Raw genomic sequence first — 24,328 nt, forward strand, 5'->3', positions numbered from 1 at the left:
CCTATTTTCTAAAAAGTTTTGTTCAAAACGTCCTTTCCATAAATACTTGTTCTAAATCTTCCTTAGAGCCAAGGGGATGGGCTCTCCCCAATCCTATTCAATTAGCAATAGAAGAAGCTCTACAAGAAGTGGCAACAATAGATAAGGGAATTTCAATTGGCTCCAGAATTAACATGTCGTCATTTTTGCAGAAACTTTAGAGGACCTACGCCAACTAACAAAAGTATTTCTGAACAAAACAGGACAATTAGGACTAAAAGTAAATGATGGGAAAACCAAATATATGCAATTTTCAAGAAATCAAGGTATAGCCCAAGACCCACTGCAGGTAGATGACCATAAATTTGAAAAAGTAGAACATTTTAAGTACTTAGGGGTTATCTTATCCAGGGAAAACAAAGAAGAAATAGAAATTCAAAATAGACTAAATCTGGCAAACAGATGTTTCTACGCTTGCAACAGACTGATGTCCTCTAAGTTACTGTCAAAAAACACCAAAGTTAGAATTTATAAGACAATAATAAGCCCAGTATTATTATACGGAGCTGAAACATGGAAACCGAATAAAAAAGAAGAAAAGAAGTTAATCACATTCGAAAATAAGATTTTAAGAAAAATCTATGGACCAATTTATGAAGGTGGTGAATGGAGGAAGAGACACAACAGAGAACTGAGAGAACTCTACAGAGATCCAGATGTGGTGTGTGAATTTAAGTGTAGAAGAGTTAGATGGGCTGGACATGTTTTACGAAGAGAGGAGCAAAATAAGTTAAAATTAGTTTTACTAAGAAATCCAGAAGGAAGACGACCGAGAGGAAGGCCAAAACAAAAATGGTGGAGCCAAGTAAAGAAAGACATGGAGCAACTAGGAGCAACTGAGGAGGATGCAGAGGATAGAGCAAGATGGAGAGGCTTTGTTGGTGCGGCCAAATATCTTCTTAGATATGCATGGCCCTGAGAGTAAGAGTAAGTAAATCTTCCTTAATATTAGAGCTTAAAATTAACTAAGAACAAGAACTATTAATTAACTATTAGAACTAGTAATGCAGGCTATAGGTACAAAATGACTCAAAACTACTTTCTTCTAAATCAGGCAATAACTTAGTTTAACACATTTTCAGAGCCACTTTTCTTTCCAAAGTTAGTAGCCTATGTTACATTTTTTGGTTTAGCAATGAATCATTTCAACATAGGCCTATATTTAACACTTATGCTTGGGAGCTCGCGCCTAAGTTGAAATGGTCGTAGATCAAGTATAGTCGCGCCTAAGTTGCAGCGCAGCTAGATGGACAGGGAATCGCGGGGAATTCAGGTTTTGACGTTGGCAACGGCCATTGCAGAACCCGTTACCGTTGACAACAACAAAAGATGAACACTTATTGAAGATGGATACAATTTTATCTTGGTATATCAATAGTGGCTAATTAGTAGACTATGGTGTATGTTTCTGCATTGTACCATTGCAAAAATGTAGTTTTGTAAGATCGTTGTTTTACATCCCAATGACTGAAGAACCTTAATTGTTTATATTAAATTCTTTTTCTAACTTTATTTTCACTTTACGATTTATAATTATTTAATCAGTTGTCCTTAAGTACTACTAGTTGTCTTTTAAGTACTACACCTTATAAATACGTACAGAGCAACATAGGATTAACATCGGAAACTCGGTTTCATGCAATAAAAAGCTTCAAAATTAAACAGTAATTTCCCAGTATAACATAGGGATGTATTGACAAAAAAAATAAAATAAAAAGTAATTGCAGAGGTTATGATTGTGTGAAGCCAAGGTAAATGTAAAAAAATATCTTTTAATACAGTACTTAGAAAAATTGTTGTCAATTTAAAATCTTTTTTTACATGACACTCTTTTATCTAATATTCCTAGGGAAGTATCTATTACCGTAGGTAGCACTTAGTTCCGGGACCGATAAACTTTTCCATTTTGATGTCCCTAGAGGCCAAAAACACTGTTCGTTCAAAATTTTATATATTATCAGCCTATATATAATGTATTATATATACGTCCATAAACGTGATAACTTGAGTAATTTTTGTCTGATTTTGATAAAATTTGGCATGAAAGTGTTAGGCGCGATTCTTCTTAATGAGTTCGCGAACCAGCATGATCAGACCAAGGGAACCCGGAGTTGTATAGGATAAAAATAGTTTTTTTCTCAATTTTAACCCCTATAACATAAATCTTTGTCTTTAAAATATTTTAAAGAGTATTTTAAAGAGTATTTTAAAGAGTAAAGAGTATTTTAAAGAGTATAAAAAACAAATTAATATCTTAAAATGTTTTGTACGGTTATTGGCTACAGAGACTATTGGTAAAATTGTAAATTTTAAATTCCCATGTGATTCTTATGGAGAATAAGTTAACTGTTCTAGTGTGGTCGTTTTTGGATGTATTTTTATGAAACTTGGCAAATTTATTTATTTTTTATAAAGCTGTTAATATTTTGTTAAAAAACACACTTTATTACCCTCCCTGTAGGAGCATACCTACACCGTAGGTAGTTTCAGGTGCTTGTTAAACCTAAAGTTATTTAAATAAATTTAATTGAAAGCTCTATTAGGTTATTTGGAAATTCGCTTAGTCTGCAGGTTTTCTGTGGTGGGTTATTGATATACTGTATATATTTTCTTATACTCCAAATAATCTAGGTACTCCATTTTGATGTAACTAGCACTTGGTCAATGACACTGAACTGAGCTCTATCACAACGCAATTAAAAGATAACGATTATGACTGTGAGCAATTTGCAGTTTTTTATGTTTTGTTTACTATCTCTTCACTCTTTCGTAGGGGGTGAGTGGGGGGTATGCATGTGGTTGCTAATTATTTCCTTACTAATAAAATATTTATAATTAAGGTACGGGTGCTTATAGCCAAACTCTCAGTTGAAAGAAATTCTATTTAGGGTCCATATTTGTATTGCAGTTAACAGTAAAAACAAAAACCAAATAATCTTTCGTTAAATTTAGCTTTCTGCAAGATTTTTGTTTTATTTTGAACAACAAAAAACTAAAAAAAAGTTTTATCAAATATACTTTGAGAGTAATGAAAATGTTCGGAATTTAATAACGAATTCCAATATAACATTATTTTAGTTAATATGTAAACAATTAACTTGCTAATGAGCTAATACCGGCATGATGTCGACTTAGACCTGCCCCCTGGCAGGACTAAAGTTAGGGACTAAACTCACTGATTTTTATGACGAAAACATATCTCTTATCCCGAAATTGGTCTCCCAAACCCACCGAGACTATCTCTTAGGCTGGCGCCTAAGTCTACTTGACTCCCAAACCAACAATATTTAGGCGCGAGATTATCCCTGCACAAGTTCGGCGCCTTACTGATCCCGAGCTCACAAACCCGTTTTCGAGGCGGCAGCCTAAAATACCGGAAATATCTGGATTTAGTCGCGGACTAGCGCTAATACCGAGCTCCCAAACCGCCCCTTAATGTCCTATTATAACGAACCTACACTAATGAAAAGTAGGTACTGAGTTTTAAAAAATGAAATAGGGATATTTTGTTTAAAAATTTAAAAAAATAAGTAGCATAATTTAAAATGAGGTACCGATGGTACCGGAACCAAGAATTGATTTTGGTTAGAAACCGGTACTGGTGCCGATATTGAAAAAGTGGTACCGACCCATTACTAATACTAACCCTAGTCTGTAAAGTCCTACATAAATAAAAAGTGCACACTCACACAATACTATTATTTTACAATAAGCTTTTTGGTTATGTGGATTAGGAATAGGGAAAGATTTAGCTATTTAGGTTAGGTAGTCCACTTGAGTTTTTGACAGGTAGTAAATACCCAAGGTGTTAGGCTAATTTCCATCTCCTCATAGAGGAGTTGCTTTGAACTTGTTTGAGATCTTGATCTCTGACACAGGATAGGAAGAATTACCTCGTATATGAAGGCGCTCATCCGTTGACTGACGCTGAGCATGAGCAGGGTGGTGGGGAACAGTACCAGGTACCTGTCTCTGTGGTCTGGCCCTACAGCTACTGAGCCCATGTGTAGTATGTCTCCTAGGGTGGCCAGGTCCTCACCCTCCCATCCTCTCACCCCTCCACTGACTACCTCTAGCTCCATCTCCTTCTGCCGCCTCATCACACAGCACGCTGACTGTAACATGCAGAAGCAGCTACGTCAAATCAAATCAAATTATCTTTATTCATCAAGTACATTAGAAATATATACATGAATAGTGTCACATTTCTTATAAGTTATAATAAAATATACATGCTTATAGTAAATGGGAAAAACTGTAAAAGAACATAAAACTAACAGTTAAAACATACTTTGATTAGTAGGGAAAGAAAAGTCAATTACAGTTCATCAAATGAATAAATAGCCCTGCTAATGAGAAATTTCTTAAGTTTATTTTAAAATTTTTTTATATTTACTTCTGCTTGTATGTCCTTTGGAAGTTTATTATAGAATTTTGTTCCGGCGTATTTGGGTTTTTTTTTCGAAAAGGCGCAATTTATGAGGAGTTAATGCTAACTTGCCTCGATTTCTTGTAAGATAATCATGTTTCTTTCCAACCAGCTCTATTTCATGAAATCTGTTTTTAACGGATACCACTGTTTCAAAAACATACATACCGAAAACTGTCATTATATTTTCTGTTTTAAACATTCTCTTAACAGAAGTTCTAGGTGGAAGGTTGTAAATTATTCTTATAGCTTTTTTTTGCATTCTTAATATAGATTTTAAGTTTCTCTTATTGGTTGAGCCATAAAGGGAAATCCCAAATGAAACAACGTCAATAACATCAATTAAGCAAAATGTTCTAAGAATATTTTAATTTTTGGTAAGTAGACCTATGTTTTTTTTTCAGATATTATACTTTTCACCTTTTTTATACTTTTCATTGTAATTTCAACCATACAACGGTAGGTATTTTAAGCCAAGTATGAATGGAGATGAGTGTAGGATGAGTGACGCGATCTTGTAGTCTTGTTAGTGACAAAGGCATACATATTTCTTAGACACAGCGGTTAATTAATAACCCATACAGCTAATGGAAACTAAGGGACCCACAGTTTATACTGGAATTATAACTTGTATTTCATTTTAAATTGTATTTTACTTATGCCAAGGACTTGTGTTTGGACCTCTTTCGGAAACACTGACCACTAGGCTTGCAACACACTCTCATAACATGTTCCACATTACATTTATACTGTAAATGAGTAGATTTGGAAAACGTTTTTCACAGAAACTTTCAAATAAAATATCAATAAACCACAGACTCACAGCGATGTCCTTGTAGACGCAGACTGAGCGCTGAGTGTCGCCTCGGTCTACATGTGCCTCCTCCACGTGACGTTCCAGTTCAGTCAACATGCCTGCGTACTTGTCCAGCCGACGGAACGGCTTGCTGAGGCCTGTAGTCAGCACCAGCAGTCCAGGACTGGCAGCACCATTAGCCTCCATTAGTGCTCCTAGCTCCTGCCTATAGATTGAAAGTTTTAAAGTCATTTTCTACTTCCGAGGATGCCTAGTTCTAGCCGGGAATTGTTTTACATATCACATCAGGCAAGGCCTAGAGGGTTCGTGATATTTTCACATAGCTTATGCATTGGTGATTGGTATGATTTGAACCAGCAACCTCCGGGATTGATAATTGAAGTACAGTAGACCCCCTCTTAACCGACCCTAATGGGACCGGACCTAGGTCGGATAACTCAAAAGGTCGGTTAAAACGGGCAATCCCTAAAATCACAACATAATGAAGTGCTATTCATTTGGAATTATATAATCATTATTTTGAAGTCATACTTGCATTATTTATAAAATAAACTACTCTTATCTCCTTTTTCTTATTGATAGAAAAGTCACAAAACACGGTTAAGTCAAATAGGCCTACTTTCAGTGGAATATATTATAATACTAGGCAAGAGTCAATAAAAATTCCTATTTTGATAACTTTAGTACTGTAATGTATTAATTGATGCTTTCCAAATCCATTGTAACAGAGTACAGAACCTTTTGTCAAGATTAAAAATACAAGCAACCATTTTGTTACAAGACAGGATGTTTATTTATAGCCTCTCACTGGGGGCTCGAGGCACAAAGTCTATCTTGACCTTGGAGTTGTTCACCCCCCTTCCCTGCCCTCCCTACAAGTTGCGTTGTTTGTTTACTCCAGCGATAAGATAATCAGTTCTCAAAATCGTAACGCACTTTATGATGTTATTAATTTGCCGCACAGATAACAAATCAGATCAGATGTGCTCGCGCTATGAACGATGATGACAAACTGACAATAGGCTATGCTATATTTTTTGTTATAAATACAAAATAACTTATTCTTAGTCATATCCTGTGGAGATAAGCGTATGGTTCAGTTCTCATCGCCCAGCGTGGGAGCGGAAATGCAGCAATTCTTAGAAAGCGGTGGTGAAACCGAACTTCTCTCAAAGCAAGGTCGGTTAAAACAAACTGTATTATTTTACAATCGAATGCGGATAATTAATCGATTATCGGTTAATACGAGGTCAGTTAAGAGGGGGTCTACTGTACAGCTAAAGGATTAAGTTTGAAGACCAGCATTGTAATAAAGTTAATCATTACAAACCACGCTTTGCTGTACCGTATGGACATTTTCAGCATGAAAATTACGGTTTAAAATAAATCTTTTGCCTCTCTTATGCTTATGTGATAAAGACTTAAATTAGAGTTAATTACTTTCATTTGATGACTTACTATGCAATAAAAAAGTTGTCTTAATTCAATTACTAATTTTGTTTTTACTGGATGGTTGAAAAAAATGGACTGAGAAGAAATTAACTAACAACTGTTATAATAAATAAACATCTTAACTATTAGCTTAACATAACTAGGGGAGATGTAAGAAACTGACTTGTATCTGTCCAGGATGCAGACGGCACGAGGATGTCCGGCGCAATAGGTCATGTGGATTTGCTTCAGTTTCGGCGCGGAGGTGAGGAACAAGTTGCCTACCCTCTGTTCCACTGCTGCCCGGCCCGCCATCTCCTCCAGGCTGGCCAGCAACCTCTCATGTACCTCCACCACCTCTGGCAAGTTGCCCAACAGCTGCTGGTACTCTCCTGGCTTCATTCTATAACACATGACATCATCATTTGGTGAGACTAGACTATTTCAAATTAACATAAAATGTTAAGGTCCACACTTCATTTAATGACAAAAGGCTTGAGCGAATCCATATACCTATGATCAACGTTTTCACTAGATAATTTTTCAAAATTTCCTTCTACCATCAAAAGTGTTTTAAATATTGTTAAACTCGGAACAGTCATTACTCCTTATTCTTTAAAAATTGGCTTATATGATGTTTTCCATGGTGCAAATGTCTTTATTCTTAATTTTTTTCTTAATCCTAAAAATTAAATCAATGCTTGATGCAAAGCCCCAGAATTCAATTCCATATTGAAGAATTGAATTAGAAGTATGCATAATATAACACCAACGATTTTTTAAGTCAATTGTGTTTCTTAGACATATTATTTGATAACAGGCTGAATTCAGTCTGCCGACTGGTCCAATAACAGGATGGTACAGACACATTAGAAAGCTTGAAGCTTCAAGGTCTTAAATGATCAAGATTCAGTAATATGATATATTGATTGATATCACTCACATGTCAGAAGTCTCTAGAGGTCGTAGGAAGTTGTTGAGGAGGCCCTGCAGTTCTGTGACATGTGCTCTCTCAGAGTCTATGAGATCCTTCAGTACAACACTGCGGTAGACCTTCTGTTGTGCTGCCAGGTCCAGTGCTACTGGCGCTACTGGGCTCAGACTGTCTGTAACAACAGATGAAACTTATGAAATCTCTAGCTTGTTACAGACAGCTTGACAGAATACTTTTAATTTTTATCTTCTGAAGTTTTATCAATTATGAAATTTTTGAGCTTAGTCACAAAATTACTATTTAATGTGAAATATATTGTTTACGAGGCCTGCTAAAAAAAGAAGGTCTTAATCCAGCTCCCAGTCACGACCAAGCAACATAGTTGAAAATTAACACCAGTGCCGTAACTAATCTAGACAGTCCCCACTTCTATGCAAGGATTTCTCAAATAATATAATAAAAGAAAAAACAATGAGAATGAAAACCGATATACATGCCAAGTATAAATTGTCCTACGTGATTATATTTCTGTTATCTTTGAAGACATCAACCAAAACTGAAGTCCTGCTCCAGTTGACAGATGGGAATGTAGTAGAGTGATTGGATGTATATAATGTATGTAAGGAGAAGAGGAAGCTTGAAGGTGGTCCTTAGTATGATTTCAAATATGTTTTGCCTGGAGCAGATCAACTTCCATTATTCATCATTCTTGCTTTTAACAAATATAGGCCAACCAAATTTAGGAAAATTTAGCAAGCCGATTGCGGTTTGACTGAACAAGAGATTGACGACCTGTTAAGGGGCATATTTAAGACCAAGATGTATGGAGTAAAAGAGGTGGGCCAGACAAAGCGGACTGCGCTTGATGACGTCACTGCAGTCCCGATCGCGGCCGCCTTGCCGCTAGATACATGCTAAACCCTCAAACGTCGTTACACGTTATGACACAAATAACTCTGTCTACTAAATAATGATTTTTATGATTTAGAATTAAAATTAATTGTGAACAGTTTGACAATAATAAATAACCAATTAGGCATGTATGTTGCATAGAAATGGTGGAATGCGGGCGTCTACCGATACGGTCAGAATAATAATAACACTTCACACAGAATAATTTTAGAGAAAGATATAACACTGCCCTTTTTTTAGGTTTGTTAGTAAAATATATGTTTTAGCACTAGGTAAAAAATTATTCAACTGTTTTTCGGTGTTAGATATAAAAGAAACGTGATCCTTTTTCAGTTTTCATTTCTTCTTTTTCTGTTCAATGTTAAGCTTATTGGGTGTGAAAAAAAAACAATCACATTATATTTTACATGAGAATCATAAATGTTGCTTACAAATCAAAGTCAACTATGATATTACTATTTTACAGAAATTAAATAGACTACAAAACTCTTTTTGGATAAATGGCATTGAGCAAAGAATACTCTCAGAGAATACTAATGATTTTCCTCAAGCAAAACTCGGTTCCCAGGTACTTTTTAAGAAATAAATAGTAATTCTGTATATATGTATATATATATATTATTTTTTTATTTTTCGACTTTATTATTTTAGTGTTAAGAGGATTTTTCTTTTATATAAGTGCACGTTTGTTCAGTGTGTTTATAATAGTTTACTTTCTGAAAACTTTACTTTCTGGGATAAAAAATTAAAAAATGCTAGGTATGTGTTTTGCTCTAGCTGTATATAATAACAGTTGCCTATTTTAAGACTAACACTCAATCTGACATAGGAGTCATATTTTAGATTTCCAAAGAAAGATACCCTCTGGCTGGATTCAAGGTGTAAAATAAATGATTTTTGGAATCCAGACGATCTTATATTTGTTTATTTTGAAGATTTTAAAAGGAATTTAAATTCATAATTTATGGGTTTGGGGAATGTAAAACATTCGTGAGCCCTGAATCAAACTTGTGTCTTCTGAAAAAAGTATTATCAGTGAGGCGGAATGTTCTACAAAATGGAAATTTAGTAAACTATACCGGGAAAACAAAAAAACGGTGCAAGCTAAGTTGTAAAAGTAAAACACCGTAGGCTTATGTAGGCTAAATGAAACTTGAGACTTTGGAAAAGGAATTTTAAAAACATTGAAAATTAAATATTTCAAAAGCCCTGATATGAAAAAACACCCCTGTGAAGAAAGTAAAGAAATTAAGCCATAAAGTTGATTGTTTACCTCTAGACCGTCTTGATGCTATTTGCTCAAAGAAGAATAGAGTAGTCTAATGAGATTGAAGTTTTTAAACAGGCAAAAACAAAATAATGGCAAAATTTTTAAAAACAATTAAATAAGATACGTCAGTAGTATATTGTAACAAATTTCAAGAGCTCTAATACCATACCATATGTATTTTTGACTGATTACATGTAGGCCTACAATGGAGAGTGATACATTACCTTGTAAATAAAGTGTTTTTATTTAAAATGTTTTTTTCTTTCCATTCATAAAAATAAAGTTCCATCCCTAATTACACTAATCTAATGAATGCGCATTACCAAAAGCCACTTTTATTTGATAAACCTGTATAGCGAACAATGTTTGTTTGTTTTAATAATTTGATGAGTTCTAAATCTAAAGGGTATCTTATTTACTTACTAATATATTCATGAAAAACTGTACTTAAGTAGGCTATCCTAAAAACATATACATCATAAAATTATATGCTATCTACCGAATCAGAGTAGATCTATTCTTAGTGTTATAACAACGGTTGCAGAAATGGACATTAATTTAATCAACCACTGATTTAATATTTGAGGATTAATATAATAAAGAATCTATATATTTAATTCGCTATGCATATTTTTGTCATAATTGTTTTAGAGCGGTGGTGCTACCGATCACCATGTCCAAGGTCAAGGTGTCGTTAGAAAGATCTTAGCATGTAGTTTTGCCATCAAACAAAAAAACTTGGGAATTCCATCAGGGCTCTGCCCCAGTGTCCTTCAAAGTTCCCATGTTATTCTTAGGGAGAAAATGTTTGTTTACATTTGAACAGATGAATACTTTGAAATTGACACTAATATTTAAAACAGCTGGTTATACTAAAATTGGAGACATGTGCTATAAGGATCTCTTATATTAATACGTGAGGGCTGTTTTTGTGAACAAAACTCCTCCGTTATTTCTGGATCAATTTTAACGTTCGAGGTGTCAAATAATTTGTCTCAATTCGTAGTTTTGCATAAAGGTTTTAAAATTTAAAAAGTCTTACCCTTAAGGGCACGAGACGCTCTCAAAGGTCACATTTTTCCCATAAGAATTACATTGAAATCAAATTTTAAAACAAAAACAGCTGTATATAAAAAGAAACTCACCAGCTTTTTGGGAGTAAATGTTGATGTTTGTAATATTTAGGAGGTTATAGACAAATCTAAACAATCAATCAGTTTTGTTGGAAGAACAGACAATTTCTTGAGTTTAAAGGAGAAATATTGAAAACAGGAGGATGAGACAATTAATAGGAAATCTTATACGTATGGGAAGAGTAGAGGAGGTCTCACAGTAAGGAATCCAGGTACACAATCACTTGGGGAGATGAAACATTTTTGCCAGTTATGCTAAGCAACTTTTTGGAAGTAAAAAAAACCATGAAGAATATGGACACTTCATGTTGTCACAGTGGTAAAGTAAACCTACAAAGTCAGACCTACATAAAGTCAGATCAAATAAATACATGCAAGAAATGTTTACTGGTAATAGCTTTAAGTTGGAAACATTTGTAGAAAACACTAAAAAATAAGGTCGGGTCCAAAAAATTCTAAAATATTTTTACAAAAAGCGTTTATTATTTCAAAGCGCTATTAAATAGCGTGAGTACTTCAATTAGCTACATAAGTATTTAGTCGGGTCTTTTAAACTTATAGAAAATTAAGACCGTTATTACTGTAGTTTAAAAATAACTTCTGTATGATACCGGTACTAGAAAATTGCTTGATTTCGAGCAACAGGTACACTAGTAATATATAAATATATTGGGAACCAAGCAAAACCAATTTTAACAATTGTGTTGTACAAACTGGCATAAACAACACAACATAACATCTAAAAGTGTTGTGTGCTGGCTATGAGTAGCGGCTCGAGGACTGCAGTGACGTCACCGCCTCGGCCCGATAGGCAACGGGAGAGAGGAGCGCGCTCTGTCTGGCCCACCTCTTTTACTCCATACGTCTTGATCTAAGTCTACCAGTGGTAAACTTTGGTAGTCTTGAAAGTGCCAATCAGCAAGCAAAGTTTTTTAAACTATAATCATTGTTTGAATAGAAACTGATTAACATGCGCTACCAGGCTAGTTGTGCACCATAGACTTCGGGGAACTATTGTTTCAATTACTTTGACCTAACTAATTGTAGTGAAGGGGTAACGTAGGGACCTAACTAAACAGAAGAGTAGTGGGGTAGTAAATAACACATTAACTTGATTAAGACCTTAATTCACAAGTCAATCTCGTAATTCTGAAACAAAAATCTTGATCATTTCTAAATTTGTAAAGTAGATGTAAATATTGTTTCATAAGGACAAACTTTTGTGCCAAAGTCACCGACAGTGGGTTCACAAAAAAGCACTAACTAAAATATTTTATTTTGTATTTTAAATAACCAAATAATATTTTTGCCAGTTAATGAAGGAATTCTTATCTATTCTTACTTTGAGTGCGGTACTCCTTGACGTAGTTGGACGGGAACCATCCTGTCTTTTCTCCAAAAGTCCCTTCCCACCACCCCCCCTCCTCCTTCTGGGTAACTGTGATGATGTCTCCCTTCTTGAAGCATAACTGAAACAAACCCGACATGGGGAAATTATTACATGAAATAAATACATTTTTGCGATTAGTAATGCTGATTAAATATTCTTTGTTGTGAAATATGGAATTTAGTAGTTTTTGTTTACAGTTACGAGGATTTTAAAGATAACTACCCACACAATCAATCTTTGACCTCTTGAAGTCCAAAATAGACTTACTCTCTTCGGACTACCAATACTCTCCCAGGCATATGTCAATGCCTCCAGCAAGGTAACCTTTGTCTCTTTTATTTTGTCTACAGTGGAGTGTTAAAACAAATGTTGCAGTTGAAGTCCTATCAACCAGTCCTAATGTTCCAGTCCTAAAGTGCTGATTGAAGTTGTAGTTAGTTGTATGGTGTTTGTTAACAATATATATATGTATGTATACAACTAAATTAAATCTGTATCACGAGTAGTGTACTGCAAAGCTAAATATGTAAAGGAACAAAAGATTGTATAAACTGATTATAAAATTGGTTTAACCTCCAATCACAGAGTTTACTGTTCACAGTTTGTTAAACCATGTAAAAATGCAGTGTCAATGACCTAACACCATTACAAATCACTTAAAAAAATATAAGGACTCTGCTTTAAAGTATGAACCTATTTCTTAGAAAACCCCAGAAAAATGGTCTTATTCATGACCATGGACCCCAACAGACAAAGGTTTGTCAAGTTTGATTAAATAAAAATACTAAGACCTGATTTTTCTGACTATTTAGGTTTTGTGTTTGGCAAAAGTTTGACTATTTAAATAACAAGATCTTAATTTCTGGCAATGTCAAAATTTCAAAATTAATTAAAGAAATTATCATGTAGCACTCCAATTTTACTGTTTTTTTTATTTGTTGGGTTCTTAAAATATTCACTATTCAAAATTAGACTAATAATTGGCCTTTAAGTTTCACTCTTTGTATTGGCATTGCTCCATTTCCCTATAGGAAAGTAGCTATTAACGTAGGTAGCACAGTAAGACCTCGGCCCGGGATTTTCATTTTGATGTCTCCAGAGGCCAAAAACACTATTCGTTCAAATTGTTATATAAATACTAATATTATTAATGTGAAAGTTTGTAGCCTATGTTTGTTTGGAGTTTAATCACATATTAACTACTGGTCGGATTGGGTTGAAATTTGGCATGATAATAGGCCTAGCTCACATTCCAGATAAACATATCTGAGCTTCATTCTGGTGGGGAATAGGCTATGCCTATATTTTTAATTGGTTAATGACCTTAAACGATGACCAAACATTTGATTTTATCACTTTAATAATATAGATATTTGTATACAATTTTTAAGAGCTCCCTGCAAAATGCAGACAATATTAGGAAAGCCTCTAGTGCTTTATCTGGGCAAATCAAATAACTGAAAGGCCAATAAGAGAAAACAAAATAATTAGTTTCTCGGTAAAATATTTAAATTAACTTATTCCAAGACAAAAAGGCCGTACAAACCCGTTGATATCCATCTATTATCTTTCAAAATAACAAGCTGCGACAACAAACATTTTCAGAGCCAAAAATAAATGGTTGAATGGAAAATCAAAAAGACCATAACGATACAGGCAAGTCTGATCTGCACGGATATTTCTGGGTCGGAACGTGTTTCTATAATTAACTGAGTTTGCTGCTATTTGTAGCTTTGCCGTTATTGACAGAGAGTCACTCTCCAGTATTAGCAAATTTTCCCTATTTGGAAGTGACTATTGCTATTATCTTTATGTTAAGACCACTAGACTCTCCCGATCGTAACACCCCCCTCCACCGCACCATGCCCGAATATACGCTTCCGAATTATACCCGCGCATCAGCATAGCCTAACTGTTTGCGGCAAATTGTTATATCTATCACTGTGACTGTTAAAACGTATCATTTGTAGGTTAAATTTAAATTTAATATAATTAAACTGTCCTAATAGGTCCTAACCAAACTTGCTGATAATAAAAAACTCTAATGAAGGTTTACTAATAAAAAAAAGGTAGTTCTGTTCTAAAAATAAAATTATAAATGACTCAAATTCAATTTTAAAATTTTTTAATTATAAAATTTAACTGTCACAATCTAACCAAACCAACCAAACTTGCTGATATCAAAAAAATTAGTGCTACCAGCGGGATTCGAACCCAGCACCTTCAGATTATCAGCCCGACACGCTATCCACTACACCACCAAGGCTCATGGCCCTGATCCGTATCGTTGCGGTAATGGTGTTCCCTCAAGAGAAGAGACTAACGTCACGCCATCGGTAAGGCGCGGTGGTGGGGTGTGTTACGATCGGGAGAACTTTTAGTTAAGGCCTAGGTTAAGGACCACTGTGCGTTTAGCAAATTCCTCGATAGGGAAGTAGCCATCATTATTCCTCATGTTACAGTAGCCATCTGATGAGGAAGACCTACAGTGCGTTCAAACAGCCGTGGCACCTGACGGATTAGGAAACCGCATGGAAATCCTTGGGGTCTCCTAATCCCTTAGGTGCCACGGCTGTTTGAACGCACTGTAGGCTGGATGTAATTTTTTGCTTTACATTTTGCAGTGGCAGTGGTAATAATTTACAACTCTACGAGTTGGTTATTTGGTTCATTTAATTATATTCTTATTCAACTAAAATTTTGGTATAAAATTGTATGACTTAAATTTTGTGATTCGGCTTGTATTTGGTCGGTCAATGTGGGCGCAAATTAAAAAAATTTTTTTTTTAATCTGATATAAAACTCATTTGTACAACGCAAATTAAATAAATCAATATAGGTAGGGCAAAACCTTTTTAACACTATGACTGATACTTCCTAATCTGTTATTTAATTTGACATTTTAAATTTAATTTGGCACTAATCCCACATAGTAACTTATTAGGGAGGGTCTACTGTACAGTGGCAAATATATACTGGATCGATTATTACAATAATTTACATCATTTTTTAAGGATTTGTTTAATTTATTTTTGACCCCACATTGCAAGTGCAACAAACTATCCTCTTTACTTTGTAACTGTCATAAATCCTGGGTTGTTTATCAGATAAATCTTCTGGTTAAACCAGGACAGCTGTTGCACAATCATTGATTGTATTTATTTTTAGCTGGCTTAGTTTGTGTCTCTTTGTAATAGTATTCGTACCTAGGGCCGAAAACGAGGTTTTGCTGGCTCGAGATAGTTTTTAAGTTCGAGACCAAGTCGAGAACTTAAATCGATCGAGAGCTGCAAAACCATTTTCGGTCCGTGGTACGAACACTATTTTTCACTACACTACTACTATTCACAATAATAATAATGAAAACTGATAGTCAACGCAACTTTCAGGTTGTGTGAAGAAGTAATTTCAGGAATCAGCAAAAATAATAATAAACAGTTGTTAGGCAACAGTGAAAATAAAACAATTCTATTTCAATGCTATGGATACTGTTTGTGTTATTAATATGCAAGCGGTCAGCTGATTTTGCGGCCCCGGGATGTAAAAACCTGCTCGGTCCCCAAATTACGATGACAGCTGGCATGGCCAGCAAAACGTAACTTTCAGCCACCAATTTACGTATGTAATACAGCCAAAAACATCATAGTGTGGTGAAAAAATGCTTGTGTGTCATGTAAGAATTTTTTCTGAAAGAAATATTAATAACTTTATAAACTCTATCAGCAAAATGAAATGGAATTCTACAAAAAATAACGACCTTTTTCTAAACAGTAATAACTTTTTTGGTTCTTTTCAAAGAATTTTTGAGGAATCTTTCCCTTTCAAACCTGTTAAAATTAAATACCCCCGCCGCAGCAAACCTGCAGACTAAGCGAATTTCGAATAAGCGTTCGAATAAACGTACGTTTACACGTTTGTACCAAATTTCATCAAAATCGGATCATTTTTGCTTGAGTTATCGTGCTATATATATATACACACATATATATATATATAAATATATATACAGGGTGACAAAAAAGTCTGGAAACGGTTTAATATCTATTTAACTAAATTCGTTAGAAAATTCAAACCTTCCACCTCAACTTACATGTATAAAAACTACTTTTTCCAAGAATTATCATTTTTTTACCTCTACTAGGGGACGACCCATGAGGAGTAGGTACATAATCTTTAATGTAAGCATAGGTTGATATGCACATCATTTTAAAGGTCTGGTCAAGTGAAGTTCATTGCCGGAAGCCGCGTCAAAAAAGGTTGATTCGTTACAAAATGGCGGCTGTCAAAAGTTCTTGTTGAATATACCTGCACAGGCCTTACTATTGGTAAATACTCGTATTAAACATTAGCTTGAGAGCTGAAACTGTATTTTAAAGTCAACTAGCTCATAGACTAATATTATTCAATCTTCGAAACAAATTTAAACGGGTTTCAGATTTCCCGGCTAATGTTGAATATGAGTATTTACCAATTCTAAGGCCTCTGCAGGTATATTCCGCAAGAACTTTGGACTGCCGCCATTTTGTAACGGATGAACCTTTTTTGACGCGGTTTCCGGCAATGAACTCCACTTGACCAGACCTTTAAAATGACGTGCATATCAATCTATGCTTACATTAAAGATTATGTACCTACTCCTCATGGGCCGTCCCCTGGTGAAGGTCAAAAAATGGTAATGCTTGCAAAAAGTAGTTTTCATACATATAAGATGATGTGAAAAGTTTTAATTTTCTAACAAATTTAGTTAAAAAGATATCAAGCCGTTTCCAGACTTTTTTGTCACCCTGTATAAATATATAAATATATATATATATATGAATTTGAACGGATGGTGTTTTTGGCCTCTAGGGACCTCAAAACGAAAAAAAAAAATAGGTCCCGCGTCTAGGTCTTACCATGAGTACTACGGTAATAGCTTAGTCCCTATATGGGAAATTCGCTAAAAGGAAACAGTAAATAAAAAATGGGTAACACAAGGTATTCAAATTTTCTAGTCAAAAGAAAAGAATGTTAAGCAACTTAGCAAAGAGTTCTACTGATGTTAACTTTATTGGCTATGTAAAAATGTACAAAAAAGTTTTTAAATCTGTTTGTAACCTAGCAAAGAAAATTTATAATTGTAGTTATATAAATAAGGCTAGTAATAAGACTAAAGCAGCATGGGTTGTGGTTAAAGCCGAACTTTGTTACAAGCCAATCAATAATTCTTTTCCTGATTTAGTTATTGATAGCAAGTTAGTCTCAGATGGCACAGTTATTGCAAGTCACTTTAATTCTAAATTTATTGAGGTAGGGAAGGATTTAGGGGTAAATTTTTCCAAAAGTAAGGCAATGGAACTAGTAAAAAAATCAATCACACATAGGCCTGATATTCCAATTTTTAACTTTAGTTTAGTTACACCTCAGCAAGTTATCAAAATAGTCAAGTCACTAAGTGATAAAAAAACGGCTGGTTGGGATGGGATTTCAACTACTATGATAAAAAAAGTAATTAAGTTTGTTGCTGAGCCATTGTCCATAATCATCAATCAGACTTTAACCAATAGCACTTTCCCTAATCATTTGAAGTATGCAGAGGTGAAGCCATTATTTAAAAAAAGGTTCTAAGAGTAATTCAGATAACTACCGACCTGTTTCTGTCCTGCCTTCTTTTTCAAAGATATTTGAAAAAATTGCATTCAATCAAATGTCCTATTTTCTGGAATCTAATAACTTATTAGCTGATGAACAGTTTGGTTTTAGGAAAAATCTAAGTACCACTTCCACTGTGGCTCATTTTGTAAATTCAATAACACAGAGCTTGGATGGGTCACAGAGCACTATTGGCGTGTTCTGTGATCTATCTAAAGCCTTTGATAGTGTACACCATCAAATTCTTCTTGATAAATTATCCTCCTATAGATTCTCAGAATCAGTTATTTTGTGGTTGAAATCATATTTAAACGATCGCTTTCAAAGAACAGTTATTATTAAAGAAAACATTAAGTATGCTTCTGAATGGGAAAAGATTGTTATGGGGGTGCCTCAGGGCTCTATATTAGGACCGTTATTGTTTTGGATGTACATAAATGATCTACCTAAGAATGTTAAACCTAGTTTGTTGTTATATGCTGACGATACGACAGCCATAATTAAATCAAAAGACAGTCATGAACTAAGTTTAGCCTTGAATCAAGCTCTTCAAGATCTGTCAAAATGGTTTAAAGTAAACGGTTTAAAAATGAACCACATTAAAACACAAATAGTAAAATTTCAAACTGCACAGTGTAGGGACGATCTTGAAGGCTTTGTTTATTTTGATAATGAAAAAATAAATCTTAGCAACACAGCTAAATTTTTAGTTTAAATTCATTAGTTTACATTTTTAGGAATTGATGTAGATAGTTTATTGAATTGGAAGAATCACATTCATAACACCTCTAAAAAGTTAAATTCAGTACCGGTATGTTTTCAAATGTTGGTCTTAAGAAATGTTGTTGATTTAAACACTAGACTAATGATTTATCACGCTTTATTTTCGTCAATTTTTTTACAGTATGGAATAGAGCTTTGGGGCGTCACATCTGATTCGTATCAACTTTTTAAACTTCAAATACTTAGAATTATGACTTTTAAACCCGTAAAACATTCTTGCAAACAACTTTTTAAAGAACTAAAGATTCTAACCGTCCCTAATTTGTATATTCTTAAATGTTTATTGTATATGAAATCAAATTTTGAAAAACTCCACAGTGAAAATAATCGGCACAATTATAACACTAGATTTCATACAGATTTTCAATATCCTATACACAGATTAAATCTTGTGGAAAGGACACCTTCTTATATGGGTAAAAGATTTTTTAACAATTTGCCTGGGTACTACAAATATATAATAGGATTAGTATCTTTTAAAGAAAAATTTTTTGAATTTTTATTGGAAAAGAATTATTATAGTATTGGTCAGTTTCTTGAAGATAAATCAATGTGAATTGTTTGTTTTGTTACCTACTATGTATTTATTTTAACCAATATAAGCTAGTTTATTTTAGTATAGTTTGACAATGTCACCTGTTTTGTCTGGCTGTGCCAGAGCATAAAAAAAAAACGTTTTGTGACAATACAGATGACTTTGACTTTGTTAAAACTAAAGTTTATTTTCTTTTTGTAAGTGTTGACCATAAACTATATCCAAAAGTTCAGTTGAATGAAAAAAAATGGTAAATTAGGCTTACAACTTATTTTTACCTACTAGGCCTATTTCAATTATGTTGAAGTGAAATTGAGGAACTAATCTTTTTTTTATGCCATTACAAAACAAATGAGAAAGTTATTTGAAAAAATGATAATAACATATGTTTTACGACTGTGACTATTATAGTCACTTTGAAACTTCACAAAAAAACATAAAAAGTGACTAAGTTATTATTGTTTTGTTGGGAAACAAGAAATAAAAGAAGTGTGAGTGAAAGTGAGAGGCTGAATGACACAGAACTGACATCACACTGATGAGTATTCTATGTTTCAAGTAAGTTAATGTGACAATCATGTTGAATGTGACTTAAATTAGGCTATTTTAAATGTGACACTGTCTATTACATGTATTATGTTAAACAAAAATAGAGTGAAGATTCTATTCTATTCTATTCTATCAGACTAACTGCAGCATCTACTTCCACTCATCCCCACATTTACAGTGCTGTACCGAGTTATATGGAAAACAACAGAAATATGAGTGAAAGTGAGTGGCTGAACGCCAGAGAACTAACGTCACACTATTGAGTATAACACTAACGGCAGCATCTCTACTACTTCCGCTCATCACTACATTTACATTTCTGTACCGAGTTATGCGGGAAACTACATCACTACATTTACATTGCTCTACCGAGGTATACGAGAAACAAAAGGAACATGAGTGAAAGCGAGTGGCTGAACGCCAGAGAACTAACATCACACTAATGAGTATAAGACTAACAGCAGCACAACAGGATCTCTACTACTTCCGCTCATCACTACATTTACATTGCTCTACCGAGTTATACGAGAAACAACAGGAACATGAGTGAAAGCGAGTGGCTGAACGCCAGAGAACTAACCTCACACTAATGAGTATAAGACTAACAGCAGCACAACAGGATCTCTACTACTTCCGCTCATCACTACATTTACATTGCTCTACCGAGGTATACGAGAAACAAAAGGAACATGAGTGAAAGCGAGTGGCTGAACGCCAGAGAACTAACATCACACTAATGAGTATAAGACTAACAGCAGCACAACAGGATCTCTACTACTTCCGCTCATCACTACATTTACATTGCTCTACCGAGTTATACGAGAAACAACAGGAACATGAGTGAAAGCAAGTGGCTGAACGCCAGATAATTGACGTCACACTGATGAGTATCAGACTGACGGCAGCATCTCTACTACTTCCGCTCATCACCACATTTACATTGCTGTACCGAGTTAAACGGGAAACAAAAGGAATATCAATCAAAGTGAGTGACTGAACGCCAGAGAACTGGCATCACATTTTTGCTTGGGTTTTTTTTGTTTGAGCTGGTTGGCGACGAGTTTATCAATTACTAGTGGCCTGTAGGGGCCATAGCCCCTAATTTAGACTACAGTAAAAAAAAAACCATATATAAAAAGACAAATATTCGAAATATGTTTTTAAAATTATCAATTTTATGTTACTTTAATTTAACAGTGTTTCTTGTTTTATATCTTGGTTTTCCTTCCGTTGGAGTCGTATATTAGTTGCTTCTGATGTGTCAATGAAATACAATTGTAAAATAATGATTAAATCAATAACACAACATACTGTATTAACAAATGGAAACGTGCACACGAATAGGCCTGAGCCCGGAGAACGACGAATCAGAGCTGAAATCATACAGCCAAACATTGCACATCTTTTTTAGTTTGAAATTGAAGATTTGTTTTGTAATCTTACGAATTATGTTATAGTTTCCATTTTGAGAACCAAATGTAAAGGTTAAAATTATTATTAATTATTATGATGGCAACTCCCCATTTCGCGGTAGTAAGTCAGAAATATATCTATGAATTTGTCCCTGAATTTTAAGACAGTAAGGCCCATTTCCCGGAATCTCTTTTTGTGTAGCGCAAAGCGACGCAAAAGCCATTGTACTGTTGTATTGCCTTATGTTTTTTATTATTTTCGAATCATGTAAAAACAGTTATTTTAGTTCGTCATTTACTTGTGGTTGTGGCATGTCCATTGTGGCAACATGCGTTGAAATGTCCATTTGTGGCCTCCTCTGTGAAGTTAAATGCGCCACAATGCATGCAAGTGCTTTAAGAGGGCATAGATTGTGAGAAACAACACTCAACTCATTTTCCAGCGTTCTTCTAAAGACAGGTTGTAAAACAGCTTCTGGATTTCTTTCACAGTTAGGCCCTACATGACGTTCTCTTTGGCATTTCTTAAGTCTGTTGAATTCCTGGACACTCTTCCACGTCTTGCAAGTCTTCCCCTACCCTGTCTAGTTACTTCACTCATTAGTCATTATAAAAACGGAAAACAAAAAAATTAAACACAATTCATTTTGAAACAATATTTACCAACATTGACTTTTGGAATAAATGTAAACATTGCAAATAAATAAGTAACAGCTGATAGAATGCAGACGTTTTTCAGTCACCATGCATTTCTTATGGTGGATATTTTACGTTATATCTCGTTTTCTGGTAACTTTATGGGAATTCTGCTATTTTTCCCGAGTCCCTGGGGTCAAGACCTTTAATTTAAGACCCCTCCCACTTTTCTGCGACTTACCAGATGTCCACAATGTTCTGGTAAAAATTTGGTCTTACAGAATTATATATATATAGATTTCTTGTATATATAAATATATTTTTTCTTCTTCTTCTAAATATGTAAATAATATAAATACAATTTTTGTTTTTTTTGTAGAAAAATTCACAGAATGTGTATATGCATCTTTACATGACTGTCAGATAATTGTGTCACAATATAAGGAGCAAAAGAAATGTAAGGAGACTCTAACCATACCAGACCTGGATAAGGAAAATTTTAATATATTGGTACAATCTATGAAGAAAAAGGGACCGTCTGGTTTAGATAATATACGCATGCAGGACATAAAAAACAATTCTGATTTACTGTCTGAACCCATAATAAGACTGATAAATACTTCAATTAAAAAATCTTGTGTTTCAGAAACTTTTTCACTGCTATTTAGCTTATTATGTTTAGTTCTCAAGTGGAACTGTGCAAATGAGGAATATTTAAAAATAAAATGTACTAGAGGCTAGAAGGTATACATAGCCAATCAACTACCTACTGTGCTTACATTGTTAGATCACATCTTACATTTGTTTTTTTATGGCCATTAGTTATTTTTTAAATGGCCCTAAACAAACCTTATTATTTATTTTCTAAGGTTACGGCTGTGGCCCTCAACCCCCCCCCCCTCCAGATCAGCTTTGTGAAACCCCCCCTTGACATAATCCTGGCTACGCTAATGCGGGGAACCCATTATCAGGAACAAGAAGCCTTAGACAGAACCCAAAAACAAAGAGAAGTTTAACAAAGACTGTTTACGACATGACATAACCCCCAACTACGTCCAAGTACGAATAAATAATAAAACACCTGCTGTTCAGAGAACCAAAATAATTGCACAAAAACTTTAGATGAAAAATGAAATAAAATTTCTTTACAAGAAAAAGAGTTTGCTTAACAGTCTCATGTACAAAAAGTACCTCGAAGTTTGTAATCATGCACATCCTAACCAACTAGATGATTTGTTGTTTTATGATGAACGATCTGTGAATTTGATCATTAGAAATAAGAAATCCCAAAAGAAGAAAATAACCAATCTATTAAATGCACAGAAACCTTGTACTTTTTTAATTTTGATTTTTACCCTAGGACCATTTACAAAACAGAAATAAAATTTGATGAGAAGGAAATGCGTATATGCTGGATGAAGGTATCAAACACAACCTACCTAGGATGAACAAAAACCAAGTTTTTAATAGCTTAATTGATGCAGAGTGCGCTATTGGAGCAATCGCAGATGATGAAGCTCAAAACATCACCACACTTTCAATGGTGTAACCTTATACAAAAACATAAATCTAGGAGGTCTAAGGCCATTTTACCAATTCACAGACATGATAGTTACGTTCACTGTTCAAACAACTTATATTGTCACACGTAATACAACGCCAAGAAAACATCAAATATATTTCATTAAAAATTGTAATTTTTTAAATTTTAACCAAGTTGTTACCGGTACCGGTACTTTATAATTTCGAAGAATAGACTTTCCATCACACATCACTGCTCCAAAGTATTAGGCAAGAACTTAAGGAAATCAATAAATAATAAATAGCTGACGACTAAAAGGTAGTTATTAAGATTAGTGAAACTTTTTTTATTTTTATTTTTTTTATTTTTTTTTTAAGAGGTTGGCGGCCTCTTTTAACCTTGCATTTGCCCGTCCACATAGACTACAGATCTGTGCGTGGAACGTATCCAGCAAAGCAAGGGGTGAGCCGGTACAGTACAAAGGTGAACTGTACTGATAAAAGTTAGTGGCAGTGACCAGGATCCGAACCCACGACACTACTGCTTTGGGCCCGAAGTCCGTGACACTACCGACTGAGCCACCGGCTCACTCTATTTTTACCGGTAATTTAATATGGAGATATCAAAAATGTTTATAAAGATAACAATCAAAGGTGGAGAACTTTGTGTTCTTGGGTAAATTTAAGGTTACACACTTAAGCTCCCGGTATGGCATACATATTACAAGCTGTATATCCATTTCTTGTCTAAAGTAGCTATAGAGAGTTGAATAGAATAAAAGTATCTATATATTGATACACAAGCAGTTTGTTTTCTTTTCACAGTCATAACTCGATAGCCGCTGGATGGATTCTAACGTTTGAGGAGTCAAATTAAAGGTATTTTCACGTATATGTGCAAATACG

The 24,328-nt window shown here is 34.4% G+C and overlaps 1 protein-coding gene across 4 annotated transcripts in view; it reads right to left on the reverse strand.

Moving 5' to 3' along the window:
• Positions 1-24,328, reverse strand: part of LOC128999453 (rho guanine nucleotide exchange factor 7-like) — a 69,178-nt gene that overhangs the window by 39,541 nt on the left and 5,309 nt on the right. For all 4 annotated transcript variants that reach the window (XM_054425986.1, XM_054425985.1, XM_054425987.1 and 1 more), the window contains exons 3-7: positions 12,308-12,434; positions 7,660-7,822; positions 6,901-7,119; positions 5,292-5,490; positions 3,933-4,154 (exon numbers count right to left, since the gene is read on the reverse strand). In XM_054425986.1, coding sequence (XP_054281961.1) covers positions 3,933-4,154; positions 5,292-5,490; positions 6,901-7,119; positions 7,660-7,822; positions 12,308-12,434 — 930 coding nt within the window. The remainder of the gene's footprint in view (positions 1-3,932; positions 4,155-5,291; positions 5,491-6,900; positions 7,120-7,659; positions 7,823-12,307; positions 12,435-24,328) is intronic.

This window comes from Macrosteles quadrilineatus, unplaced genomic scaffold, assembly GCF_028750875.1.
Source record: "Macrosteles quadrilineatus isolate MER2022 unplaced genomic scaffold, UCM_ALF_1.0 Scaffold_8__2_contigs__length_117827958, whole genome shotgun sequence".
Taxonomy (NCBI): Eukaryota; Metazoa; Arthropoda; class Insecta; order Hemiptera; family Cicadellidae; genus Macrosteles; species Macrosteles quadrilineatus.